The sequence below is a fragment of the Ceratotherium simum genome, chromosome 14 (assembly GCF_057802395.1).
Source record: "Ceratotherium simum simum isolate JZ-2026a chromosome 14, ASM5780239v1, whole genome shotgun sequence".
In the NCBI taxonomy this organism is placed as follows: Eukaryota; Metazoa; Chordata; class Mammalia; order Perissodactyla; family Rhinocerotidae; genus Ceratotherium; species Ceratotherium simum.
Window position 1 is genome coordinate 53,082,811 of NC_141913.1, and position 25,225 is coordinate 53,108,035.

Below are 25,225 nucleotides of genomic sequence, written 5' to 3' on the forward strand. Positions count from 1 at the left end.
ACACAGAAAATGTAACTGTGTGAGGAGATGGATATGTTGACTAGTTTGACTACAGTAACGATTTCACTATGTATATGTATATCAAACCACCATGTTGTACACCTTAAATATATACAATTTTTATTAAAAAAAAACAGTGGTCACATTTGTAAATTAACACAATTTAAAATTGGATGATAGCACAGAAATGAAAATGCAGATTTTCAATATTTTTTGAAAAGTCAGAAGATCTGATAACCCTGGGCCTGGCACAGACTGGTTGAAGTGAATAGTGTCTGCATCATTTAGGAGTGTGTGTGTGTGTGTGTGTGTGTGTGTGTGTGTGTGTGTTTGATCTGCTTCTCTCTTAGCTCCATGCTTAACAAATTTTCCTCCCATTGTGATAATTGTTCATGATTTCTGGGAATGCTTATAAATGTAATTCTGTAACTAAGACAGAATCCTCTGACAAAGAAACTCCTTAGGAAGGAAATTCCTCCTAGAAATTTCATAAGAAATTCCTTCTGAAGCACACTACGTGATTTAACTTGTATTTATTACTTAAATTGTCAGAGCAGGTGTGGCCTATTCTTGCTACAAAAATGAAAAATAAAATATAGTCATTTTAAATCATTGCTTATAGTAGATAGAACAACTCCCCAAAGACAGCCCTGTCCTAACACCCCAGAACTCATGTATATGTTACCTAAAGTGGCAAAAGGTAATTAAGGCTGCAGATGGAGTTAAGATTGCTAATCAGCTGACCTTGAGATGTGGGGACTGTCTTGGTTTATCAAAATGGGCCCCATCTAATCACATGCATCCTCAAAAGTGGGAGAAGAGACAAAAGTGTGGGTCAGAGAGACGGCAGTGGAGAAGGATTGGACACCCTTGGCTGCATCTGAGATATGCAGGCTTAGTACAAGAAGCAGAAAGAGGTTGTCCCCAAGCAGACAGCTATCAAGGAAACAGAGACCTTAATCCTACAAACTCAAGGAACTGAATTCTCCCAACACCCAAATTCAAGGAAATGGATTCTCCCCTAGAGCCTACAGAAAGGAACACCTTGCTTGATCTTAACCTGCCGACGACATACGAGACTTCTTTAAGATAATACATTTGTTTTAAGACATGAAGTTTGTGGTAATTTGTTGCAAAAACAATTGAAAAATAACACATTACTTTCATTTGTGTTTGACTTTTCACAGTAATGGAAATATACCTTAGAATAATTAACAAATTTATTTTATATAATTTTAGTGCTGTTGCAGTGCTTTTAGAATGCAAAGTCTATCATCTGCATGTATTCAACATACTTATAGTTACGTTATAATAAAAATTCAAGATGCTTTCTACTTACTTTCTTTAAATATGGGTTTATTGTCATTAACATCAGAAAGTTTAACTAATACACTCGTTGTTCCAGACAGTGCTCCAGGCAGACCAATCATGTCTTTGGCTTGAATAATTACCCAATACTCATCCTGCAGTTCTCTATCCATTTTAGAAGATATTCTTATGACTCCTTTAAAAATGTAATAAAACTCCAATTATTGTTTCATTATTAACCATGACATCTTTCTAGTTAATTTCTTAAGCATACAACCATATAATCATTCTTTTGACACATTTCAAACCACTACAATGTGCCAGACATGGCTCTGGAGAAAAAAATGTAATAACAATAAATTAAACACCAACTCTACCTAGAGTTTAGTGTGGTCATCACAATACTAAGCACACTGGCAGACCCTCAATAAAATACTATGTTAAGAGAATTCACAGGTAGAGAAGAGGGATGTCTTATTTTTACCTCAACATGTTTTCAGCTATCTTTCTCTGACATAATATTAGCGTGCTACAATTAACTTTTGCCCTAAACTTGGAAGAAGTTAGTTAATTATGGGTAAATGTGTAAATTACAGTACCAAACTTATGCAAAAAAATACTATGCATCTGTGATGTTAAAGTCTATTTTGAGTCGTGATATGTGAAGAAGGATTGGTTTTTGACCCACGGTTATTCATAATCTACCAACAGAAATAAATACATATACAGATATTCAAACTCAAAGTAGACCATGATAAATATTGTAACAAATGTCTGCTTTCTATAAAATTATTTAGTAAAAAATTAATTATCACTGAAAAAAACTCTAGGAATAATTTAAGACAGGGCATAGGACAAGGGGATTGAGTCCTAAAGGTTTTGGGAACACATAACAAAAATATAAGAAAGAGAATGAACAATCTTCAGATGTGTCTGGAAAAAAGTGTTCATCAAAAAAATTGTGGAGCCAGCCCTGATGGCCTGGTGGTTAAAGTTCAGCGCTCACTGCTTCAGTGGCCCAGGTTATTTCCCAGTCATGGAACCACACCACCTGCCTGTCTGTTGCCATGCTGTGGCAGCAGCTCATATAGAAGAACTAGAATGACTTACAACTAGGATATACAACTATACACTGGGGCTTTGGGGAGGCCAAAAAAAGAGGAAGATTGGCAACAGATGTTGGCTCAGGATAACTCTTTCTCTGCCAAAAAAGAAAAAAAAAATTGTGATATCAGTAAAAAAAATAATAATAAATTGGACAACATTGTGATGAGATTTTAATTGTGGACTAGAATGTTTCACAATTATAATCTATTATATGCATCGGTATGGAAACCATTGAATATATTAAACAGATGCTGCTAGTATCTCCCTACGTGTGACTCAAGAGAGAATTGTGTTTCATATTAGCAAAGGAGAATAGTATTAGAGCTTTTGGAATGATATCCAAAGGTGTAGAGATTAGTCAAGAGGTAAGTGAGAGGAAAATAGAGACTTTTGCTCTTCAAATATGGTGGCTTCAATTTACTTCGCCTACTTTATTTTAAACTTTTCTCCTCACTTTTAGACTGAACAAATGATATATATTCCTAGTTCCTCTTATACAACCCAAAACTTACCATTTCAGTTTTTTGGCTTCATTTGTCTTGCTGCCCACTCCATCTCTCCTCCGTCAATGCATTTCATAGCTTTAGCTGACTTGCTCAATATATTTAAAAAGTCAGTGAGCACTGGGGGAAAAGACAGTGCTTAAAATGGTCGAGAAGTTCCAATGCGACCCAGCACATGTCTGTTCCTCAGATACCCCACTTCCTACTCTCCCTCTCTGTACTTTTGCCCACTTGCCTGCAGTTAGTCTAGGAGCTTCAACGCCCTCCCATCTCAGAAATTTCCCGTACATTTCCCCCCTAACCCGGAATGCCTTCCACTCTCTCTTCACCCTGGCCACAGGCTCAGCTCAGCATTTCAGTTTCAACATATTCTGCCTTGATCACACAATATAAAGTAGTCTTCACTTTCTTTCTTCCTACTGGACCTTATTTGTTTCACTTCACAATATTGTATTCATTAATATTCACATGTTTAATATCTACTTGTAAGTTCCAAGAGGGAAGAGTCTATGTTGTGTTTTTTTTGTTTTTGTTATTATTTTTTTAATGTTACAATTTTATACTGCTGTAAACCCAGACTGCTGTACAATGCCTGTTACATTTTCAACCCTTCTCAACCAAGATTGTATGAGGGAATTAAAACCTAATATTTTAATCCATTGCATGTATTAAAATAACTTTTGTCTGATGCATCCAGAATAATAGAAGCTAGGTACATCCTTGGAAGAATTAAGAATATAATCACTCAAATCATATTTTTCAGAATCTGATTCTCTCAAGAAACCATGATTGAGAAAGGCTGAAACATTTAATATTTGCTAAATGAATCAATCAATAAGAAATGTTTAAAAGTTCAGCAAAATGCTTTAATTCTTTTAACGTTTTCATGTCACCAAGATAGAAATAAGAATTTGCTTCTTATTAACGACCATAGAATTTTACTTCTTTTGACACTTGCCACATTCTTGGTGGTTAGTTATGGGCTTATGTGGTTTTTTTTTCCCATCTTTAGAAAGTATAAGCTTTAAAGGCTGAATTCATATGGGATTAATCTTTGTTTTGAACATGGCAATCAATATTTGTTAAATGAATTAGTGTCATATAATTCTTATGTATTCAATAGACATTTTTAAAAGAAGAGAGATCTTGTCCTAATTATTTTATAAAGTATTAAATTGATTAATGGAAATTGGAGAAGCAAGTTTAGAAAATTCAAATATTGTTTTCATCCAAATAAAAAATACATAAAATACAGAACTACAATTTTTGTGTGTGTGAGGAAGATTGGCCCTGAGCTAATATCCATTGCCAATCTTCCTCTTTTTGCTGACGAAGATTGTTGTGGAGCCAACATCTGTGCCCATCTTCCTCCATTTTGTATATGGGACGTCACCACAGCATAGCTTGATGAGTGGTGCGTAGGTCCGTGCCTGAGATCCGAACCTGAGAACCCCAAGCTGCGGAAGCGGAGCCCAGGAGCTTAACCATCATGCCACCGGGCCGGCCCCAGAACTAAGTTTTTTGAAAGTGAATGCCTGATACAGTTCTTACACCCATACATAAACTTATGCTTAACCTCAGTCTTTCTGGCTGAGTGTGCAGGTGGATGTCATTGTGGCTTTAGTTTCTATTTCCATGATGATTAATGAAGTTGAGCATTTTTAAAATTCTTGGAGGCTTTTTGTGTATCAGCTTTTTGTCACTTGCTTGTAAATATCTTTTCCCTATATTTTTTAACTGGGTTGTCTTTTTCTAATTGATTTATAAGAATCCTTGCATATGTTTTATACTCTTTATACAAATCATTTACAGTATGAATGTAGAAAATCCAGTCTCTCAACCTCAGAAAAATCAGCTACAAGACTAAAAAGAATTAAATGTTTAAAATTACAATCCATTTATTTATTTGTATAACATCGGATCTACTGTACAACATGTTTGTAAGCTGAGAATTTTTGCTCTGACATTTGCCTACTTAGAATCACGTTGAATTTCATTTACTTTCATTCAGAAATACCTGTTGTTGGTTCAATGGAGAAATATGGTTGGCCTTGTAGTAAGCTATACAGGAGACGAGCATTATTGCCACTTGAAGGATCATCAGCATCACTTGCTGTCACCCGGATGACTAATGTTCCTGAAAAGAAAATAAATATTTACAACAGATTAAGACCGTGGTCTTATTGAACAACGTGAATTCAGTTCTATAAAGCATTCTTTCTTTAGCAAGCAAGATGATAATATACAATGAAAGACTACCTCCTTCTTCTGAATTATAAAACTAATATCTTTATGTTAAGACAAGAGAATATAACCTCATTGAAAACAGCTCTTAATTACCACATAGAATGTAGAATTTTAAACATGTAGATCTATGACATAATTAAATGTAACTATTAAACAATCCATTACAATGTGTAATTCAGGATTTTAAAAAGGTGTGTTACTAGTGCAGGAATCAAAAATAAATTGAAAACACTTTTCTTCAAAAACCATATTGTGATCTGTACCTCAAAATATTGTAAAATCTTGATAAAATATAAATAAATATTATTTAAATGAGCTTGAAATAGTATCAAGTTGAGAATGAGTATAATTATTTTGCCTGTTTAATTCCCTTCTATATAATACTTACTCGTTTGAAGAATATTTATGAAAAAGAGTGCAAAGGAAAATCTACCAGATATTGATAAGGTAAGCAGTTTCATTAAAATTCAGTAACAATCAATATAAATCGTGGAAAACAAGTATTTGTACATTTAAAATTAATGCTCAACTTAAAAATATTTCTTTAAAAGTATTAAGCTTTTTAATATCTTTATGGAGTCTAGCATTATGGGTCTCGTTGGAAATCCGCATTTATTAAAACACTATTTTCTGTGTCAATAAGAATGGCAAAATGAATGGCACAAAATCAAATAGGCTATGTGATTTTCTTTACAACTAGCATCAGGAAATTTTTCGTTACAATCTAATTTTATAAACCAAGAAACTCTGATGGGAATCCTTTCTATTCTTCAGTAATAAAATTGTTGAAACTTTTACCATGGCCATCAGTTGTATATAAGTAGTATTTGCTGTTTTGATTTGTATTTTTATGTTAGTTATTCAACTCTTGTTTTATACTGTACAACCCCTCAAAATGAAGACACATTAATATCAGATGTTTTAAAATACATTCCTGCCATTTGTGACAATATGGAAGGGCCTATAGGGCATTACACTAAGTAAGATTAAGTCAGAAAAAGACAAATACCGAATGATACCACTTATATGTGGAATCTGAAAAAGCTAAACTCACAGGAACAGGGTAGATTGCTGGTTACCAGGGGCTGGGGGTGGGGAATTGGGGAGATGTTGGTCAAGGGGTACAGACTTGCAGTTAGAGGATGAGTAAGTTCTGGAGCCTAATGCACAATATAGTGATTATAGTCAGCAACACTGTATTATATACTTCAAAGTTGCTAAGAGACTAGATCTTAAATGTTATCACCACAAAAAAGAAATGATAATTATGTGACGTGATGGAGATGCTTGCTAATGCTACAGTGGTAATTGAATTGCAATATATAAATGTTATCAAATAAACACATTGTATACCTTAAACTTACACAGTGTTATACATCAATTATATCTCAATGAAATAATAAATAAGTAAATAATAAATGTGTTCCTGTAGTAATTATGAGGACTTATTTTAACAAAAGTCTTCTTAGGGACCAACAATTCAGTTTGTATTGGACAAGACTTGTTCTTTTAACTACCCTTCTGTGTACACATCCATTTACTTCCCCTGAATTTTCTCATTATGTTTCCATTTCATTTCTTTCCATAGGGGTTTCCAGTCCCTAGCTTCCAGAACTAAACTACCTGTGTTTAGCTTCAGGAATGATAGTCAAAATTGTTGTATGGTTAGTGGTTGACCAAAAGAAATTCTTAGTATGAAGACTTTAGCCTTGCTAACCTAGTACTATACAAGTGAGAACGAGGAAGACCGAGAATGATGCACTGACTCACAGATCACCCCTTGCTTCATTTATAGAAAGACAAGTTATGGAGTTAGGTTGTTTTTCCCAGTTCAGTCTTTTTAAAGCACATTTCAACTTCTAATCAAAACATACCTCTTCAATGTCCTAATATCTCAGTCCCTTGTTCTCTACTAAATGGAAAACCCAATGTAATATACTAAAGAGTCACATAAAATAATATCTCTGAGTGTGTGGAAAACCCAAAAAGTCAAACTCTTAGGAAATTTAGTGGATAAAAACAATATACTATAAATATTCTGAATAACTCTCCCATGTGAATTTGTTAGGGAGTTCAATTTCTGGGGAAATTGTTGTCTCTCTTATAAAAATTATGGCACTTTTTAAATTGAAAGTACAAAACCTATGGAACTGAAACAATTCTACAGTGTTTCAATGGCACTAGATGCTTGATAATGAACCAACAATGACTACTCAATGATTCAGTCTATATTTGTGTGTGTATGTGTGTAGGTGTGCATACGTGCACGTGTGTATAGTACTATAAACTTACCACGAAAGAAAGAAATGTAAAATAAATTAATATGATAAAAATATGCAGCAGAATTTCCAAAAATTCATTACATATAGTTTTGCTTTTAATTCTTACTCATGATTTGTAATATCATCTGTAAAATTCACAAGGACCTTAGCAATGTTCAATTCTTATGTCTCTCTAATGATCTGATTTTGTTTTATTATCTTTAGTTGTTTCTGGCTTTCTTTTTCACTGTTTTAGTTTTTGACAACACAATGCATTAAATACAGAAGTAACTTTAAACCCTCTTAGGTATTTTCTAAAAGGATTTTCTAAAAAAGTCAACACAGAGAAGTAAGCCTATGTATTTCCCTAATCAGTAATTTAAATACTGCAGAAATCTTCAAGAAATAGTTAAGTAACATAAATAAATAGTAAAAATAATAAACATCAAAGTAGTCAAGAAATATAAAAACATTTGATAATATTTTGTATATTTACGCTTTCCATGAGGACTTGTCATTTGTAAGAGAATCAATCTATACACCTACTTGTAGTTAGGAATTAGTTATATAGTACACAAAAAATTGACAAAATCATTATGTGGCCAATAATGAGTCTTTCAATGGAAATAATCAATAGTTGTTTCACAGTCTCCCCTACTTTATATCACCAGTTAAATATAGGTAAAAAGATACTTGGTGGTTGAGGAAATAAATGCTTAATTTCTATGCTCACTTTTATACAAACGTATGTAATCCTTCCTTTATTTGTCAGTAATATCACAAATGCATTATTCATGTTTGAACTAAAATGAACACCACAGCAATGCTCTTTTCAAGTACAGCAGCCTTTCTCGGCTTATGTAATTACTGTTTATTATGGCATGATCGTGGTTTATTGTTAGAATCACTTTGAACAGGTTTGTGAGAAATGTGCCTCCAATCTCCTGGTCATACCATTTCCTAGCAACAACTCAGCCATCGCTATGAACTGAGGTAGCATTCTAAACTATAATGGGTACTATTCTACATAAAGATATAGTTTATACAGGGTCATGTCAGCATACTTATGGAACTATTTTTAAATTTTTATTTCTATGGAAAAATGTATTTTGCATTTTTAAATCTAAATCACAAGCAAATATTTGGAATATATAACATTTATAAGAATGGGATATATATTTTATATATATTACATATTATATGTAATTCCCTATATATTATATATAAAATTCACTATGTGAATATCTTGGGGCCGGCCAGGTGGCGCAAGCAGTTAAGTGCGTGCACTCCACTGTGGCGGCCCAGGGTTCGCCGGTTCGGATCCCGGGCACACACCGGCGCACTGCTGGGCAAGCCATGCTGTGGTGGCATCCCATGTAAAGTGGAGGAAGATGGGCATGGATGTTAGCCCAGGGCCAGTCTTCCTCAGCAAAAAAAAGAGGAGGATTGGCAGATGTTAGCACAGGGCTGATCTTCTCACACACACACACAAAAAGTTCACTATGTGTATTATATAATTCACTATATATAGTATATAACTTATTATATATAATGTATAATTTACTATATATATCAAATGGATTCTGTATAAATTCCTAAGAGAAAAAATCTAGATAACGATTGAAAGGGATCCTAGCTAGGATTCTAAAAAATATTCTAGTAGTACTCCACATAAATAAAGTGATAATTCAATTCAACAATATAATAGAACACGATCAGTTGGGCTCATTACAAAAACTCAAGGTTGTATTAACATTAGTAAATGAACCAATATAATTTGTGGCATTAATAGAATAAAGAAGAAAAACGTAAAAAATAAATTTTCATTAGATATATACAGGACATCTGAAAATATTCAACTTAACTCAGAAAATAAGGAATAAAAGGCAACTTTCTTAATATGATAAAGGGCTTTTTTTTTTTTTTTTTGGTGAGGAAGATTGTCGCTGAGCTAACTTCTATGCCAATCTTCCTCTATTGTCTACGTGGGATGCCACCACAGCATAACTTGATGAGCAGTCTATAGGTCTGCACCCGGGAACTGAACCCAGGAACCCTGGGCTGCTGAAGTGGAGCATGCGAACTTAACCACTATGCCACTGGGCAGTCCCATAAAGGGCATTTTTACTGGAAGCAATCATATTTAACTGTAAAATGTTAAAACTTTTCCCTCTGAAATAGTTAAAAAGCAAAAATGTTTACTATCACTGCTATTTTTTCAGCATTGTAATGAACGTTCTAGATAATACCAGACAATACTATGTATGTATAATTAAATGATAAATAGATGATGATGATAGATAGAAGATAGATGATAGATAGATAGATGGACCTTGGAAAATAAAAAATAAAACCATAATAACTATTCGTAGGTAATAATATTTTTGTTAGAAAATCAAACAATATACATATAAAATAGTTTACAGAAAAATATTAAATCATTAAATTACTAAGGTCACAGGAACACACAAGATATACAAAAATCCATTTTATTTATACCAGAAATATATATATATATAAAATATTTTAATTAAATGTAATATATATGATAAGAAATAAAATTCCCAAGAATATAAAACAAAACTATTGAAGACTTCTCCAAAGAAACTAAAAAGAAATTAATGATGCAAAAAAGTGGACAAAAATACTGGGTTTATGAATTAGATGACTAAGTAGTTAGAAATATCAACAAATAGATCCATACTGTAAATGCTATCCTAATCAAAATCCTAGAAAATTGTATTAATGAGTAAGTTGAAAAGACGATTATATAAAATGTATGGAAATGCAAAGGACCAAGTATGGCCAAGACAATTTTGATGAAGAAGAACGTCTGGAGGACTTGTGCTAATAGAGAGCAGGTTTATGATACAATGACAGCAACTAAGAGAATATAATTTTGGCCCCTGGAGCAAAAAATAGCTGATAAAACCAATTAGAGATTCAGAAACAAAATCATACACACATGGAGAACTCATTTATACAATGATGGTGCAGCTGAGCAATGGAGAATCATTTCAATAAACACTGCAGGGTCAATCGGCTATCTCTATCCATCTATACATCCATCTATCTGTCATCTATATATTGATCTAGTATTTGGCACTTGCTTTACATCATTCACAAAAATCAGTTTAAAATGAATTGTAGATATAAATGTGAAAGGTAAATAATAAGAACCTAAGAATTAGAATAATAAAACATCTAGAAAAAATAGGGAATTTCTGTATAACACCAGGGAAAAAAAGAAAAAAAACCCCAAAATTTCTTAATCAGAAGACATATATATTTATTCTTGGTGAATCTGATAGTTATCTCATTGTCCAAATCTCTGTTTCTGCTGATTAGATATATTCATTTGTTCCTCTTTCCCAGCCTAGATTGGTTGCTTTTAGTCTGTCATACACATGATCTAACCTATATAGCCTCTCTTCATTCATTTGATCAACATTTTATCATCTCTCACTAAAACTGACAAAGTTGCTTTTACTACATTAATGGATCAAAAATTAAATTCTCTTTGGGACCAGCCCAGTGGCTTAGTGATTAAGTTCGTGCACTCTGCTTCAGTGGTCTGGGGTTTGCAGGTTTGGATCCTGGGTGCAGACATATGCACTGCTCATCAAGCCATGCTGTTGCAGGCATCCCTCATATAAAATAGAGGAAGATGGGAACAGATGTTAGCTCAGGGCCAATATTCCTCAGGAAAAGAGAAGAATTGGCAACGGAGGTTAGCTCAGGGCTAATCTTCCTCACCAAAAAAAAAAAAAAAATTAAATTCCCTTTAAATTATACTAGAAATAAATTTATTTCTAAAAGATAAATGATATACACGTACATTAATGAAAAATATTTTATACAGATTATTTTATCATCAAATATATCACCAGAAGGGTCTTCTTCATAAGTATTTGCATTATTTAATCAATTTCTTAGCTTAACTTTGTTTTATCATAGAGTGCCCTGGGTTATCACTAGCCCTCTTTCAGATTTAACCATGTCTTAAAAGGAAAACTTTCTTCACTGCCGATAAGTCTCACACACTGTTTCTCACACCCCATGAAAGAAGCTGTGACTACAAAGGAGATGTCTAACAAATTCACTGTGGCTTACTGTAATGTGCCTAGTAATAAATCTTTACAACATAGAAAATCAGGGTCAAATGCTTCCAGAACAAGAGAAAAATAGGGCTGAAGCAGGATTGTCCTGGGTAAAACTGGAGGTCTGATGACCCTACTTTAGAACACCTGTAACAATGCAAAATGACCCCAAGGGTTATGTAAAGGGAAATGACAATAACTCAGAACAGATATGTGTAGATTGAGTTGCTTCATCCTTAACTTCTATTATTCCACTTTATGCCTCCATCTTGTAATTAGAAATGGGCAGTTGACGGAAATTCTTAAAATTTTAAATTGGCAAGATCCTTGAAAGTGAATTAGCAAGGAATGTAAACCACAGTGTGTGAAAAGCCTCCTCTTGGTGGCTGAAGGATCAAAGGCCAGTGGATCAAAGGCTGAAGGATCACAGATCTCTGAGTTGAGTCACTATAGCTCGATCAGAGATGGTCATATTGTTTGGAAACACAAAGAGCCAACATGATTGGACACTTACAATCTAAAGATCCTCTTAAATCAATTTGTATCTATCTTGTTAAGTGAACAAAAGTTTAACTACAAAAAATTATTCAGAATCATATTTTAATGAGTAATTTCTCAGTTTACTTGTTCTAACAATAAACATACATATATAATATTTAATATAATAATTCTGGGTTCTGTTATTACATGGATAGGTGGTATTGTTTGCCTATAATAACCTTGAGAGACTTTTTCATAAATGCAAATTTAAAATTGGTTTTCTCTTTCTAGCTAGCTTCTGAATCTTTAAAGCTCTCTTTTGCAAAAGGACCTTATGAAAATAAATTTAAGATGATATTTGACTTGGCACATTTTATTAGACACACTGTATTGCAAAAACTCATTGTTATGTAGGTGGCACAGGAAGTAAACATGAATCAAGTGTTTGAGAGAAAAATCATAGTTTAGTAGTCTCTCGAATCTACATTTGCTGATATATTTTTTCACTTATGACAGAAAATTATAAGGAGATAAATGTACATTAATATGAGATAAAATATTTATTATGTATGAGAAATTACATATAAATTACACTTTTTCAGTGGCAATGTTAATAAGAGCTAAAACTTGTAAAATGGCATAAAATTTTTGAAGATTGAAAGCATTATTGGCGGCATCAATAATATGATTTTTCAACACATTAGATCTATTCTCCCATCAAAAGTAAAACCTAACGTAAGAATAGTATAACTCTGTCAATGTTGATTTATATGGATTTTAGTATTAACCAGAAGTCTTACAGAGGACTGAATGATTCTCACACAAATGTTGTTTAATATTAGTAACAAATTAGTTAGATGTATTAGATGATGTTTTCTCATATTTCACACAGAATGCTTTGTCTTCTAGTGATTATGGGAGGAATCCAAACATAAAAGGGAGATAAATTTTGATATGCAGACTAATTTAGAGATTGTGTGAGCCATAGAGTAGCCAGCAACCTATGGCAGGACATTTTGTGTGTACAGTTTTTATTATAAAATACTAAATAAACAGCATGCCATCATTTAACATACAGTTTGAAAGCCAAGATCTGAACTGTAGATTTCAAAATGACTCATTTATTTTAGCATGTAATTTTTTTAAGTTCAGTGGTAAAAAGATTAATTGGCTTTTTTTAGAACGAAGATATGAATTGTCTATTAGGAAAGCCATTTTTACATGCAGTTTTAGTACAAGTACTCTGATTAATTTGAAACAAATTTATTGAGAGGATGTTGGGTTGTTTAATGATGAAATTTAAAGCGGCACAAATTAAATAATATTATTTTGACCTATACTCTGAATCTGTGATTCTGGTGACAATAAAAACAGATGCAAGATATTAGATGATCAAGTAAAATTATAATCTTCAGAAATCAAATTCATGATGGAAATAATTGTTTAATCAGTGCATCTGCTCGCTCCTTCACACTGAGAAATTATTTTGTTGGTATGACAATTATTATTTATTTGCAAGGACTGATTAGCCCATCTTTACTGTGTTTATATTTGAGATGCAATTACTTTACAATCTAGAAACACCAAGTGAAACTCAAGAAACATGATATTTTCCCACTTGTCACCTTAAAAGTGCAAAACATTCTTCAAATACTTTTGCTTTTCTCTTCACAATCACCTGAAAATTAAGTCATTCTTATTATTCTTATGTTGTATTTTTAACACCTCTACTTTTCACAATCTGAAAGACTTTAAGTCAAACAGATTGGACTGCGTTTAAGAAAGCAAACAATAATACATTCAGAGAGAATACAAAGAGCAAGCCATCCCAATCTCACTCCTTTCAACTCATGTGTCCAAAGGCATAAATAAGTTTCACAGAATCTAATTTTCAAATTTGATGTGTTTCTTAGAAAAGGATATTTATTTTTCTGAGAAATCTCTGCTACATGTTGATGCTTATTACCATGTATGAAATAAAAAACTGAAATTACCTAAATCTGTATGTATTTTACATAAATTGAATTTAATCTCTTTTATATTGGCTTTACATTATGACACATGTGCCATATTGATGATAAATATTATTAATAAACTGAATTTTCCTTTTTTTCTAACTTTATTGAGATATAGTTGAAATATAACATTATGTAAGTTTAAGGTGTACAATGTGATGATTGATACATGTATATATTGAGAAATTATTGTCACAATAAGGTTAGTTAACACCTCCATCATCTCACATAATTACAATTTTATTTTTTTGTGGTGAGAATAGTTAAGATCTATTCTCTTAGGGACTTTTAAGTGTATCATATAGTACTGTTAAGAATATCATACCATATGTTAGATCCCCAGAACTCAATCATCTGATACCTGAAAGTTTGTACCCTTTGACCAACATCTCCCAACTTCCCACCCCCCAGCCCCAGGCAATCACCACTCTACTCTCTGTTTCTAGGAGTTCAACTTTTTTCAAATCCCACATATAAGTGAAATCATACAGTATTTGTCTTTTTCTGTCTTATTTATTTCACTTAGCATAATGTCCTTAAGGTCCATCCATGTTGTCACCAATGGCAGGATTTCATGCTTTTTATGGCTGAATGATATTCCATTGTACATAAATATACCACATTTTCTTTATCCATTCACCTGTTGATAGACCCTTAGGTTGTTTCCAAATCTTGGCTATTGTAAAAAACGCTGCAATGCACATGGGAGAGCAGATATCTCTCTGAGATAGTGATTTCATTTCCTTTGATATATACCCAGAAGTGAGATTGCTGGTAGCTCTAGTTTTAATTTTTTTAGGAACCTCGTATTGTTTTCCATAGTAGCTGCACCATTTTACATTCCCAACAACAGTGCACAAGCGCTCTCTTTTCTCCAGAGCCTCACCAACACTTGGCATTTCTTGTCTTTTTGATAATAGTGATGCTAACAAGTGTAAGGTGGTATCTCATTGTGATTTTGCTTTGCATTTCCCTGATTATTAGTGCTATTGAAGATCTTTTCATGTACCTCTTGGCCATTTGTGTATGTCTTCTTTGGAAAATTGTCTATTCAGGCCTTCTGCCCATTTTTTAATCAGATTATTTTTGTGGTTTTCTTTTTTTTTTGCTATTGACTTGTATGAAATCCTTCTATATTTTGGATATCAACCCCTTATCTGATAGAAGGTTTGGAAATAGTTTCTCCCATTCCATATGTTGCCTCTTCATTTTGTTTATTGTTTATTTCGCTGAGCAGAGGCTTTTTAGTTTGGTGGAGTCCAGATTTTTTATTTTTGCTTTTCTTGCTTCTGTTTTTGGTGTCATGCCCCCAAAATTATTGCTAAGACTAATATCAAGGAGATGTTTCTTCTAGGAGTTTTATGATTTCAAGCCTTATGTTAAGTCTTTAATTCAAATTCATTTTATGAGTAGCATAAGACAGGGGGTCCAGTTTCATTCTTTTGAGTGTGAATATTTGGTTTTCCCAACACAATTTTTTAAAAAGACATCCTTTCCCCATTAAGTATTCTTGGCTCTAGAGTATTGCTCTGGCTAGGGCTTCCAGTACTATGTTGAATAAATATAGTGAGAGTGGGCATCCTTGTCCTTTTCCTGGTCTTACAGGAAAAGCTTTCAGCATTTCACCATTGAGTATTATGTGGCTATGAGTTTGTCACATATGGCCTTGATTATGTTCATGTATACTACCTCTATGCTCGATTTGTTGAGAGCTTTCCTTGTGAAAGAATGCTGAATTTTGTCAAATGCTTTTCTGCATCCATTGAGAGGATCATATGATCTTCATCCTCTATTCTATTAAAGTAATGTATCATGTTTGATTTGCTTATGTTGAACCATGCTTGCCTCCCAGAGATAATGTTCTCTTGATCATAGTATATGATCTTTTTAATGTGTTGTTGAATTGGATTTGCAAGAATTTTATTGAAAATTTTTGCATCTATATTCATCAAGGATATTGGCTGGTAGTTTTCTTGTGGTGCCCTTATCTGCTTTTAGTATCAAGGTAATGCTGGACTCGTAAAATGAGTTTGAGAATGTTCCATCTTCTTCAAATTTTTGGAAAAATTTGAGAAAGATTGGTATTAATTCTTCCTTAAATGTTTGATAGAATTCACCAGTGAAGCCATCTGGTCCTGGACTTTTGTATTTTGGGAGGTTTTTGATTACTGATTCAATCTTACTAGTAGTTAATCTGTGTAGATTTTCTATTTCTCCAGGATTCAGTCTTGGTAGGTTGTATGTTTCTAGGAATTTAGGTATGTTTCTAGGAATTCTACACTGGGAAATTTCAGAATTGAAGAATCACTATTTAGAGACCACCTGTAGCACTTTGGATCACTATGTGCCTTGACCCACACCCTTGAAGTCTCCCTGGATTTTACATCCACTAATACCCTCTATTCACCTCCCAAACCAGTCTAATCACTTACACGTAGAATTTTCCTTCATCTATGCACTCATTCTTTTACTCTTCATCCCAAACCTCAGGTGTTGTGTAGCTCCTGACATGTTAGATCTTATATTTTTGTGTGAAAGAAAGATAATAACTTTACAAATCCAGACTAAATGAGAAAACATAATATTTTATCTCAATTCTACTTGATAGCTCTAGTTTGAAAGTAATTACATTTCAAACAAATATAATCAGTAAAAGTCCATCACTATTTGTAAATAAATGTGTTTAATAAGCAACAATCGTTTGTAATTTTCTCTTCTGATGACATCCTCATGTAGATTCCCTTCAGAAGTCCACCAAATTCTAAGTTCAAAGTACATATTCAAATATAATAATTGGAAGTTGACTCCAATACAACACAAATATACTTAAGAAAGACAACAGAGAATAAAATGTTTGCACTGGTTGCTTTGTAAAAGATAAAATAGGTGGGTAGGGAATTTGGAAGCAATATCAACACTCAAGAACCTGTTAAATGGCAATGGATAAGGAAAAAAGTGAAGAATTAAGGATATATTCAAGTAAAAGAATCCACATTATTCATTAATTAACTATTGAAATTGAGGGAAACAGAAATCACACATAATATTGTTAATTAGTTTCTTCAAAGGAAAATCAATAATTGTAGGAATGCTTCAGAGGGAAACAATAGACAAAATGTTTGAGAGAGCAATAGGAATATTCCACTACTTCCATATTAGATAACATTTCTGATAGCAGTTGACCACCATTCTGTTGGCCCCTTCATCCCATGGAAAGGTACAAGAAGTGCTCATTGATTTTAGTATGATTCCATACAAAGCCTGAACCCTGACTGGCACTCCCACAGGGTGTATTGAGTTACACAGATTGAATAGGTTAATATGTAATGAAACTCTAATTGCGAAGCACAAAGAGATCTGTGGTAGCCAAATATTGTATAGACCAAACTAATTTTTCGTGATCTCTATTGAATCAACCACAGTGAAGTTACAATTGATGCCATGATACAGACACTGTGTTGTACGTATGTAATCCCTTTGTGGGTTTACTCTCCAACTATGCAAAATGGCTATTTTGTACCTCTTCTTTTCTATCTAGAATTCCACCCCTTTGCTCTCAATTCCTGCCTTTGTCTCATACTTCACTGATAAAATAGAAACAATCACTCATTAACTGGTCTATTACCAACCATTGTGTTAACCTGCCTGAATCCATGCCCTCTACTAGTGCCCTAGATTCAATGGCTCTCTCCCTTTCAAGAATAGTTTTCTGGTAGTTATATCCCTTTTATTTTGTTTAAAAAATACTCTTCTCTTGTATCATTCCATATAATATGTAATTGTACTATTAAATTTCTCATCTTAATAAATGATTAAACAATGATAAACAAAAAAATATACCCTTTATCTTCATCTCCCTCTACCCAGTGTCTCGCGTCTCTATTTTCTCCCTGTGGCATAACATCTTTTCAAGTTAGTTAAATTCTCTGTCACCTCCTCTTCTCCTTCCATTCATGCAGTAGCATAATCTATAACATACTGCGGTTGCACAAATTCAACCAAATTGCGATTACCAAAATCACTAGGAGCCATCAACTTTCCAAATCAAAAACCACTATTCTGTCTTGATTTTATTCAACGTCACAGCAGCATTCCACACAGTTGGAGGATCTCTTCTTTTGCAAGATCTCTTCTCATGTCTTCCTACATCACTGGCCAATTCCATTCATTCTAATTTGCCAGCCAACTCCCTTTGCTAAACAATCTGGTCACTCTGTATGCTTTTCTCCTCTCTACCTAAATTCTCTGCCAAGTGTATCCCATCCATTGCCATGCTCTACATGTTTGCGATATGCCAATAACTCCCATATTGATATCTGCAATCCTCATCATCTCGCCATGGGAATCTCTTTTTAGAAAGTGGCATGACTGGCCTCTTTGTACCATTCCCTTCAAACAACACCTCCTAAAATATCCCCACTTCCTCCAGTCAATTACTCATCGTCATACTTCACCCATACTTAACACTTCCATAACATGCAGTATCAAATATTACCTTGTTTATTTAAAATAGTTATTTACTGTTTGTATGTTATAACTAAAATATAAGTTTCATACTAGCAATCACTTCATATATCTCCTTTTTTTTTTTTTTTTTTTTTTTTTTTTTTTTTTTTTTTTTAAAGATTTTATTTATTTATTTTTTTCCCCCAAAGCCACAGTTGATAGTTGTATGTCATAGTTGCACATCCTTCTAGTTGCTGTCATATATCTCCTTTATAATTGAATCCTCAGTTTCTAAGAAAAGTTCCTAGAACATGTTAAGTCCATAATATATGCTTGTTGAAGAAAAAGAAGAAGAAGGAGAAGGAGAAGAAGGGGAGGAGGAGCAGAAAGAGGAGAAAGAGAGAGGGGAGGAGGACTACGAAGAGGAGGAGGATGGAGAGGGAAGAACCGTGTCATTGCCTGGCTACCAAATAGAACAATAACAATGTGTCATTTACATCTAATGATAATTGGTCTCGACACATATTACAGCTAAATTTCTTTATGCTGTAGTTAAAGACGTATGTTCTGAACACGTGTAGAAAGACATCTTTACATTGCTACCTGGAATATTAAAAAATGAAGAATCAGGAAAATATACAATGGAATATACATTTTTACACTAGCTGGCTAATGAATCGAATGTTTAGGTAAAGCAGTTTTAAAGCACATTAGCTTAATTTAAAGTGACCATTATTGATGCATTTAAGTTTATCACTTAAGGAAATTTTATTAGTTAAATTTTATTATGTATCAAAATTTTCTGACTGAATGAAAGGTAAACAAATTTTGCATAGCCATACTATAATTTTCTCCCAACTGGACAGACATTTCTGATTTCCAAGGTAGCTAATTCTTATATCTTATGGAAAGAACTCTCTTCTACATGTACTATATTTAAAATATTCATAAAAATAACAGTAGGTTTGGAAAAGAACTTGAAAATGAATACAGCCGCACAGAGGTTTTCAATGACTGTTTTGTTTTTAGTCTTCATGTTCCATGGTTTTGATGCATATGGTACTTTTTTGCCTTATAAATTGGCTTTTCCTATTTTTACATGCATATCTTTCAGGATGACCTTATGTGCTCTTTTAAGATACAAAAGCATATTTTGTTTTGGAAAATAAATTCTTATATTGAGGAAACTAGTAAGTGAACAAGCTAAACAATTTTATAAATCATTCAAATAAACATGTTTAACCTTTTTTCTATTGCTTTGAAGACTGAGATTATATTTTCACAAGACAAATAATTTATTAATATATAGCACCAGTTTACAAAATTTTAATGAATAGTCTAGTTTTTCAAATATTTTACCTAACACGTTTGTAGAAGAAAGTATAAGTATAGAACTTTAAATAATTCCCTTCCAAAACACATGCTTGAAATTTTAAATCTGTTTTCATTGTTAATATATCTTTGATGTAAATTAATATGCAATACCTTCTGGAGACATCTCTGGTACAATGGCCTCATAAGGTTCATCTAGGAATTTTGGTTCATTGTCATTGATATCCGAAACTCTGATGACAAACTCAGACTCAGGCTCCACGGCCCTTCCAGTGGTGGTGTCTATTACCTGGGCTCTTAGAGTGTAGAGGGATCGTTCCTCTCTGTCAAGCTTCTGTATGGCATATATGTCACCTGTTCTTTCATCAATGACAAAAATAGTTCCAGCTTCAGCTCCCAAAAGCTTGTACTGGAAAGAATTGTTTCCATTGTCTAAATCAGATCTTAGCTGCAAGTGCAAAGAGGGATAATTCAGTTTCCAGACATGCTAAAATGGACAAATCAATTTTAATGATTTTGTTTTACTAATTATTCCCCAAGTTAATAATTCCATATAATTCTCATGTGATATTATACAAAGTAAAACATTAATTTTAAGAGTAAAATCTATCACCAGCAGAGAAAAGAGTCTTTGAATTTTCAATGTAAGGAATGATACAATTTTTATTACTCTAAATAGATGATTCTAATTAGAAACTATAATAATTGAAAAACAAAACTCTTCTCATAAATTATGCACAACAAAGTTTGTTCAAGTTTGCTCTATGATTACCTTCTTAGCCACTAAAACCTACTCTCAAATATTTATATTAAGTTGGGACCTAGAGATAAGGAAGATAATAATTCAGATAAATTTAAACAGTGATATTCTGTCTCTAGACTAAAAACGTATAGAAAAATACACGGAATACAAGGAAATATTAGTAAGAAAATTAGGGAGCATGTTGAGAAGATAATAATCACCTCAACCATCCATTGGGTATTTATTATATGCCATAAAACCTACCAATTGCTTTATATTAGTTTTCTCAATTAATCCTCCTAACTACATTATGAGATACATATTATTGATATAATCAATCTCTTCTATAGAGAAGAAAAGTGAAACTAAAAATTTTAAAAACTTATGTGGAGTCACATGGTTTTTGTGTAGTTTTATGATTTAGACGACGGGTCTGTCTGATTCCAGATCCTCCCCTGCAAACAAATCTGACTGCACATCAGATTACATCTAAACTCTTTCTTTTCAATATATTGTACTTAATTCTCAAATATACCTCTTTGTTTTGTGCCCTCATTATTTTTATTGTTAAAAATAAAGGAAATTTGTTTACTATTCATAGCATTGATGAATTATTTGGAAGTTGTAATTTATATATAAAAACAAGGGTTATTATAATATAGGTAACATTGGTTGTATGTCTTTTCATATTTAAATTATTTTTATATAAAGAGAGGAAACATGCCATAATCCCTTAATTGTTGTAAATCCATGGTTTTTTTGATTCATCATTTATGAATATGTCATTCTTCAAAGTAAGAGCTTCTCTGAAATTTACAAAGTTAACCAAGAAATATAATCTTAAACAAATTCCTAACTTTTCTGCTAACTCAAGTTACAATGCATTATTCTGAAGTAATTAATGAATTTTTCTATGTGATTAAGGAGAATATCTGAAGAGATATAAAACAGCTAATTTTAATAACTTAATAATGCATTGTGTATCACTGCTATATAATGAAAGAAACAAATTGGGAATAATATCCAGATTGACTTCTAGTTATAACACTTTTAATTTGATAGTCCTTCATTACCAATGAGATAAATGAGATTACCAATGAGATAATGAAGTCTCCATGTCCTAATGGTAAGAAATCAAGGAAAACAAATATACTCTCTACTAAATATATCAAATTAAAGCAATGCATGCCCCATGTTTTTCAAATATCATTTTAATGTAGCTTGAAATTTTGATTCAGAATGAATTTATCTTCATCAGAATGAAGATAAGTGAAATTTAGTAATGAATAAGTTATTTCAAGTGCATTCATAGTATAATTTTCATAGATCAGTGAGCTTGATATTTTTAGGGACCCAGACTTAAACAAACAAAAAAATTATTTGAAAGTTTGCCTCTTAATGTCACAAAATTCATGAGTTAAACATATTTCATTTTTATTGATTTCATTCTTATGAAATTTTCTATACTTCTATTCAAAAAATATTTTGCAATTAGGCAGTTACTATCAACTTGGCAAATCAATATGATTTTAAATTCTTACTTAATTGTGCTTTCGGAGCTTAATCCCATTTAACAAATGGATCAAAAAGAAATTCCTCTTGGACACATCAGCTATATTTAATTTTTACCAGCTTTTTGATTATAAGCACGTAAACATTCAGTATTGCTTCCTTCTAAACCAGTTATCTATGTTATTTAAGCCTAATGAGGTAGTTTGGAGGGAAAACATCTGTTAGAATATTTTGATAAATATTTTTACAAAATTAAAAAAATAGAGGAAATCAATCACCATGGGAAAGGAGGAAACAGGAGATTTGTGTAGAGAGGAGAAAAATAAAAACTAGAAGATGTGACATTTAGCCAGGGAGGTAGTCTCTGTTCTGATTGCACTGATGCACGTCCCTGCAGATTCTTATGCACTAAAAGTCACCAGCCCATGTTAGCCTGTCATCCCACTCACTGATAGGAGAGCATATGGTGCTTTAGGAAGCCCATTGTAAATGTGGCTAGAAAGACTCGGTTAACTAGAAGACACTTAACTGTGGGCTTCATTTAAGGCATCCTGCCTGTGATTTACGTGCAGTCATCTTAGAAAATAAAAAGAGATGAGAAATATTCCTTGTAGCAGAAACGCGCATGCGCGCGCACACGCGCAATGTTTGAAATGTTTGCCTAATATCCTAATCTAAGCCTTCGGTTGAATGTACTCATATCCATTTGGCTGGTGGGATAAATGAACTCCTAAGGAATCCAGACATCACACCAACACTGCAGCTCTCCTGAAAAGGCTAGAAAAAGAGAGTTAATGAATTTTGAATACTTCACACTTTGGGCCCAATTAAATTTTAGTGCCAGTTAATTAGCAGTTAAACTTACTTCAGTTCATTCATCTAGAAAAAGAGCTGTACATAAAAGGACATGATATTGTAATTACTTCTGTTTAAAGAAAATCAAATAACAATACAAACAAAAAATATAAATAGGAAATATTCTGTCTCATTAAGGACATTTTTTTAAAATATATTCTTACAAGAAAGTGAAAATAATTATTCTTTGTACTTCAACTTTACTCATCAAATGAAGTGTGTAGGTTCTTGAAGCTACTTAACTGAAAAGGATTTGGTTTCATTAAAAATTAATGAGGGGTAAATCAACACCTACTTAGTATAATAGAAAATCAGGCTAAATACTGTTGGTAAGCGTTATTATTCTCAGTGTGTTTGCTGTGATCCATTACCAAAAATAACACCATCAAATTTCCAGATGTTGATAAATCAAGACTGTGTTTTCATAGATATGGAATACTAAAGTGAAATTTGAAAATCAGAGCTTTCCCTCTTCCTTATGTTTTTGTGGCTATTTTAGGTGCTTGCAAATCTGAAACAATTAATTATGTTGGTGTTTGAAGTTTCTAATGGTTCCACTGATAAAACGTAGAATGTATCAAATACCAGAACTTCCTCAACTCATTTATTTAGATTTATGCAGTGTTATTTCCTCCAACACTGAGAGAAAATCAGTACCTGGCCAATGTGATAACTAGTCTTATTCATTTCCTCTGGTACAAAAAACTGGTTCCACATCCAGCCACGCTTCACTCTCAAATGAGGTCCTGCTGGGTGCTTAACTTTCTCTGTTTTAGAGTTTTCTGTTGCTGTAAGGCAAGGCCATAGGAGAGAAAGTCCCAACAAAGAAGGTAGCAATAAGCAGCCATTCATCCTGCTCTTCGGATTCCAACTTGTACTCTTCAGAGGAAACAGTGTGTTGCAAACAAAAATCTTATGTTGCTTTATAATCTTTTTAACTCAAGTATCTTTCATATTCCTAAAGAACAGGAAACAAAACAAAATATGACATTTTAAAAATAACGTTTTCTCACATAATTGCTAAAGGATACTATGTTTGCATCTGTAAAAAGGGAACAAAAAGTATACATTTAATTTATCTTACAATTAAGCTACTTAGTTATCTTTTGTAGCTCAGCAATAGTTTGAATGGAATAATTATAAATTTCTGCTCAGGCACTGTCCATTTCAAGCTGTAGTCACAAATCTGCCTGAAGGGTGATAAGTTGCTGTGGTAATCTCCTTGACTGATAGCTGACATTGACATAGATTTTTTTTTTTTTAATTTAACCTGCATACTTATTCCTTTCTATCTCAGTAAAATAAAACTATCCTATTAAAGCTACAGTCAAACCAGGGGGAAAATATAATATTTCTCCTCTTTTTCAATAAAATAAATTTTTGGATCCAATTGCCCAAATTATGGTATTCTACACAGTTAATTAAATAGACAAAATGACAATTTAGCTTAAAATGTGGAGGATTTAATAACTAGTTATATTGATGTTATAAAACATTCTGTGGATAAAAAGCCTGTGCAAGATATTTACCATTTTATATTACAAAATATGTGAAGTGTTTTTCATCTTAACAAAGAAATAATGCCCTTTTTAGAAAATAAATGAAAAATTATAGTGTCTGGGCAAAAATGGCTGAATGTTTATAATATATAAGGTGGAAATGAAAGTATCTTCTACTATTTAAATATTAAAAGAAAAAAAACCTCAAACTACTGACTTTTCCATTTAAAACTTTCTGTTTACGTGACACTGATCAAACCAACTCTCTTTGAAATGTTTGGTAATTCTCACCCTTCTATGAAATGAATAGCTTTACATTTTCTGCATCTATATAGCACCTCCATATAACCAAACTGGATGTGTTGGTTTGGAACTCACAAAGAAAAATAATTTTGTCAGATTTACAATGGAGTTTAATGCCATAATCAACAGAAAAGCCAGTCTCTATTTCAGTTAGAAGTTTTATATATGATCTTGTTTTGAATTTTCTTCACGTATTTATTAATGTCCCCTGAGAGATTTTTTTAGGTCTTTGGCTCTTGTTAGGAAGAGTTGTTAAAAAACCATCTAATTAAGAAAGAACACATTGTCATAAATGGGAATTCTGCGGTCCCTCTGTAGTTTCTTTAAGCAGATGTATTTTTTGTTATAAGTTTACTTAATGAAGGTCATGAAGAAATTCAGCTGAGGTGAAAATAAAGATGAATTTCATCCTTCTGTTGACTAGTTGAAATTCAAATAATGTCTTTGTTTAGAAATTTCTGAAACATATATTTTTGATAGCTAGTTAATAATGAAAACATGTGGAACAAGTATAG

General features: G+C 32.6%; 1 protein-coding gene across 1 annotated transcript in view; it reads right to left on the bottom strand.

Annotated features, from left to right (window-relative positions):
* CDH19 (cadherin 19) overlaps positions 1 to 23,772 on the bottom strand; it is a 74,633-nt gene extending 50,861 nt beyond the window's left edge. The window contains exons 1-4 of the mRNA XM_004422625.3: positions 23,566 to 23,772; positions 19,953 to 20,247; positions 4,936 to 5,055; positions 1,340 to 1,504 (exon numbers count right to left, since the gene is read on the bottom strand). Coding sequence (XP_004422682.2) covers positions 1,340 to 1,504; positions 4,936 to 5,055; positions 19,953 to 20,247; positions 23,566 to 23,760 — 775 coding nt within the window. The 5' untranslated portion in view covers positions 23,761 to 23,772. The remainder of the gene's footprint in view (positions 1 to 1,339; positions 1,505 to 4,935; positions 5,056 to 19,952; positions 20,248 to 23,565) is intronic.
* Positions 23,773 to 25,225: the final 1,453 nt, after the last annotated feature.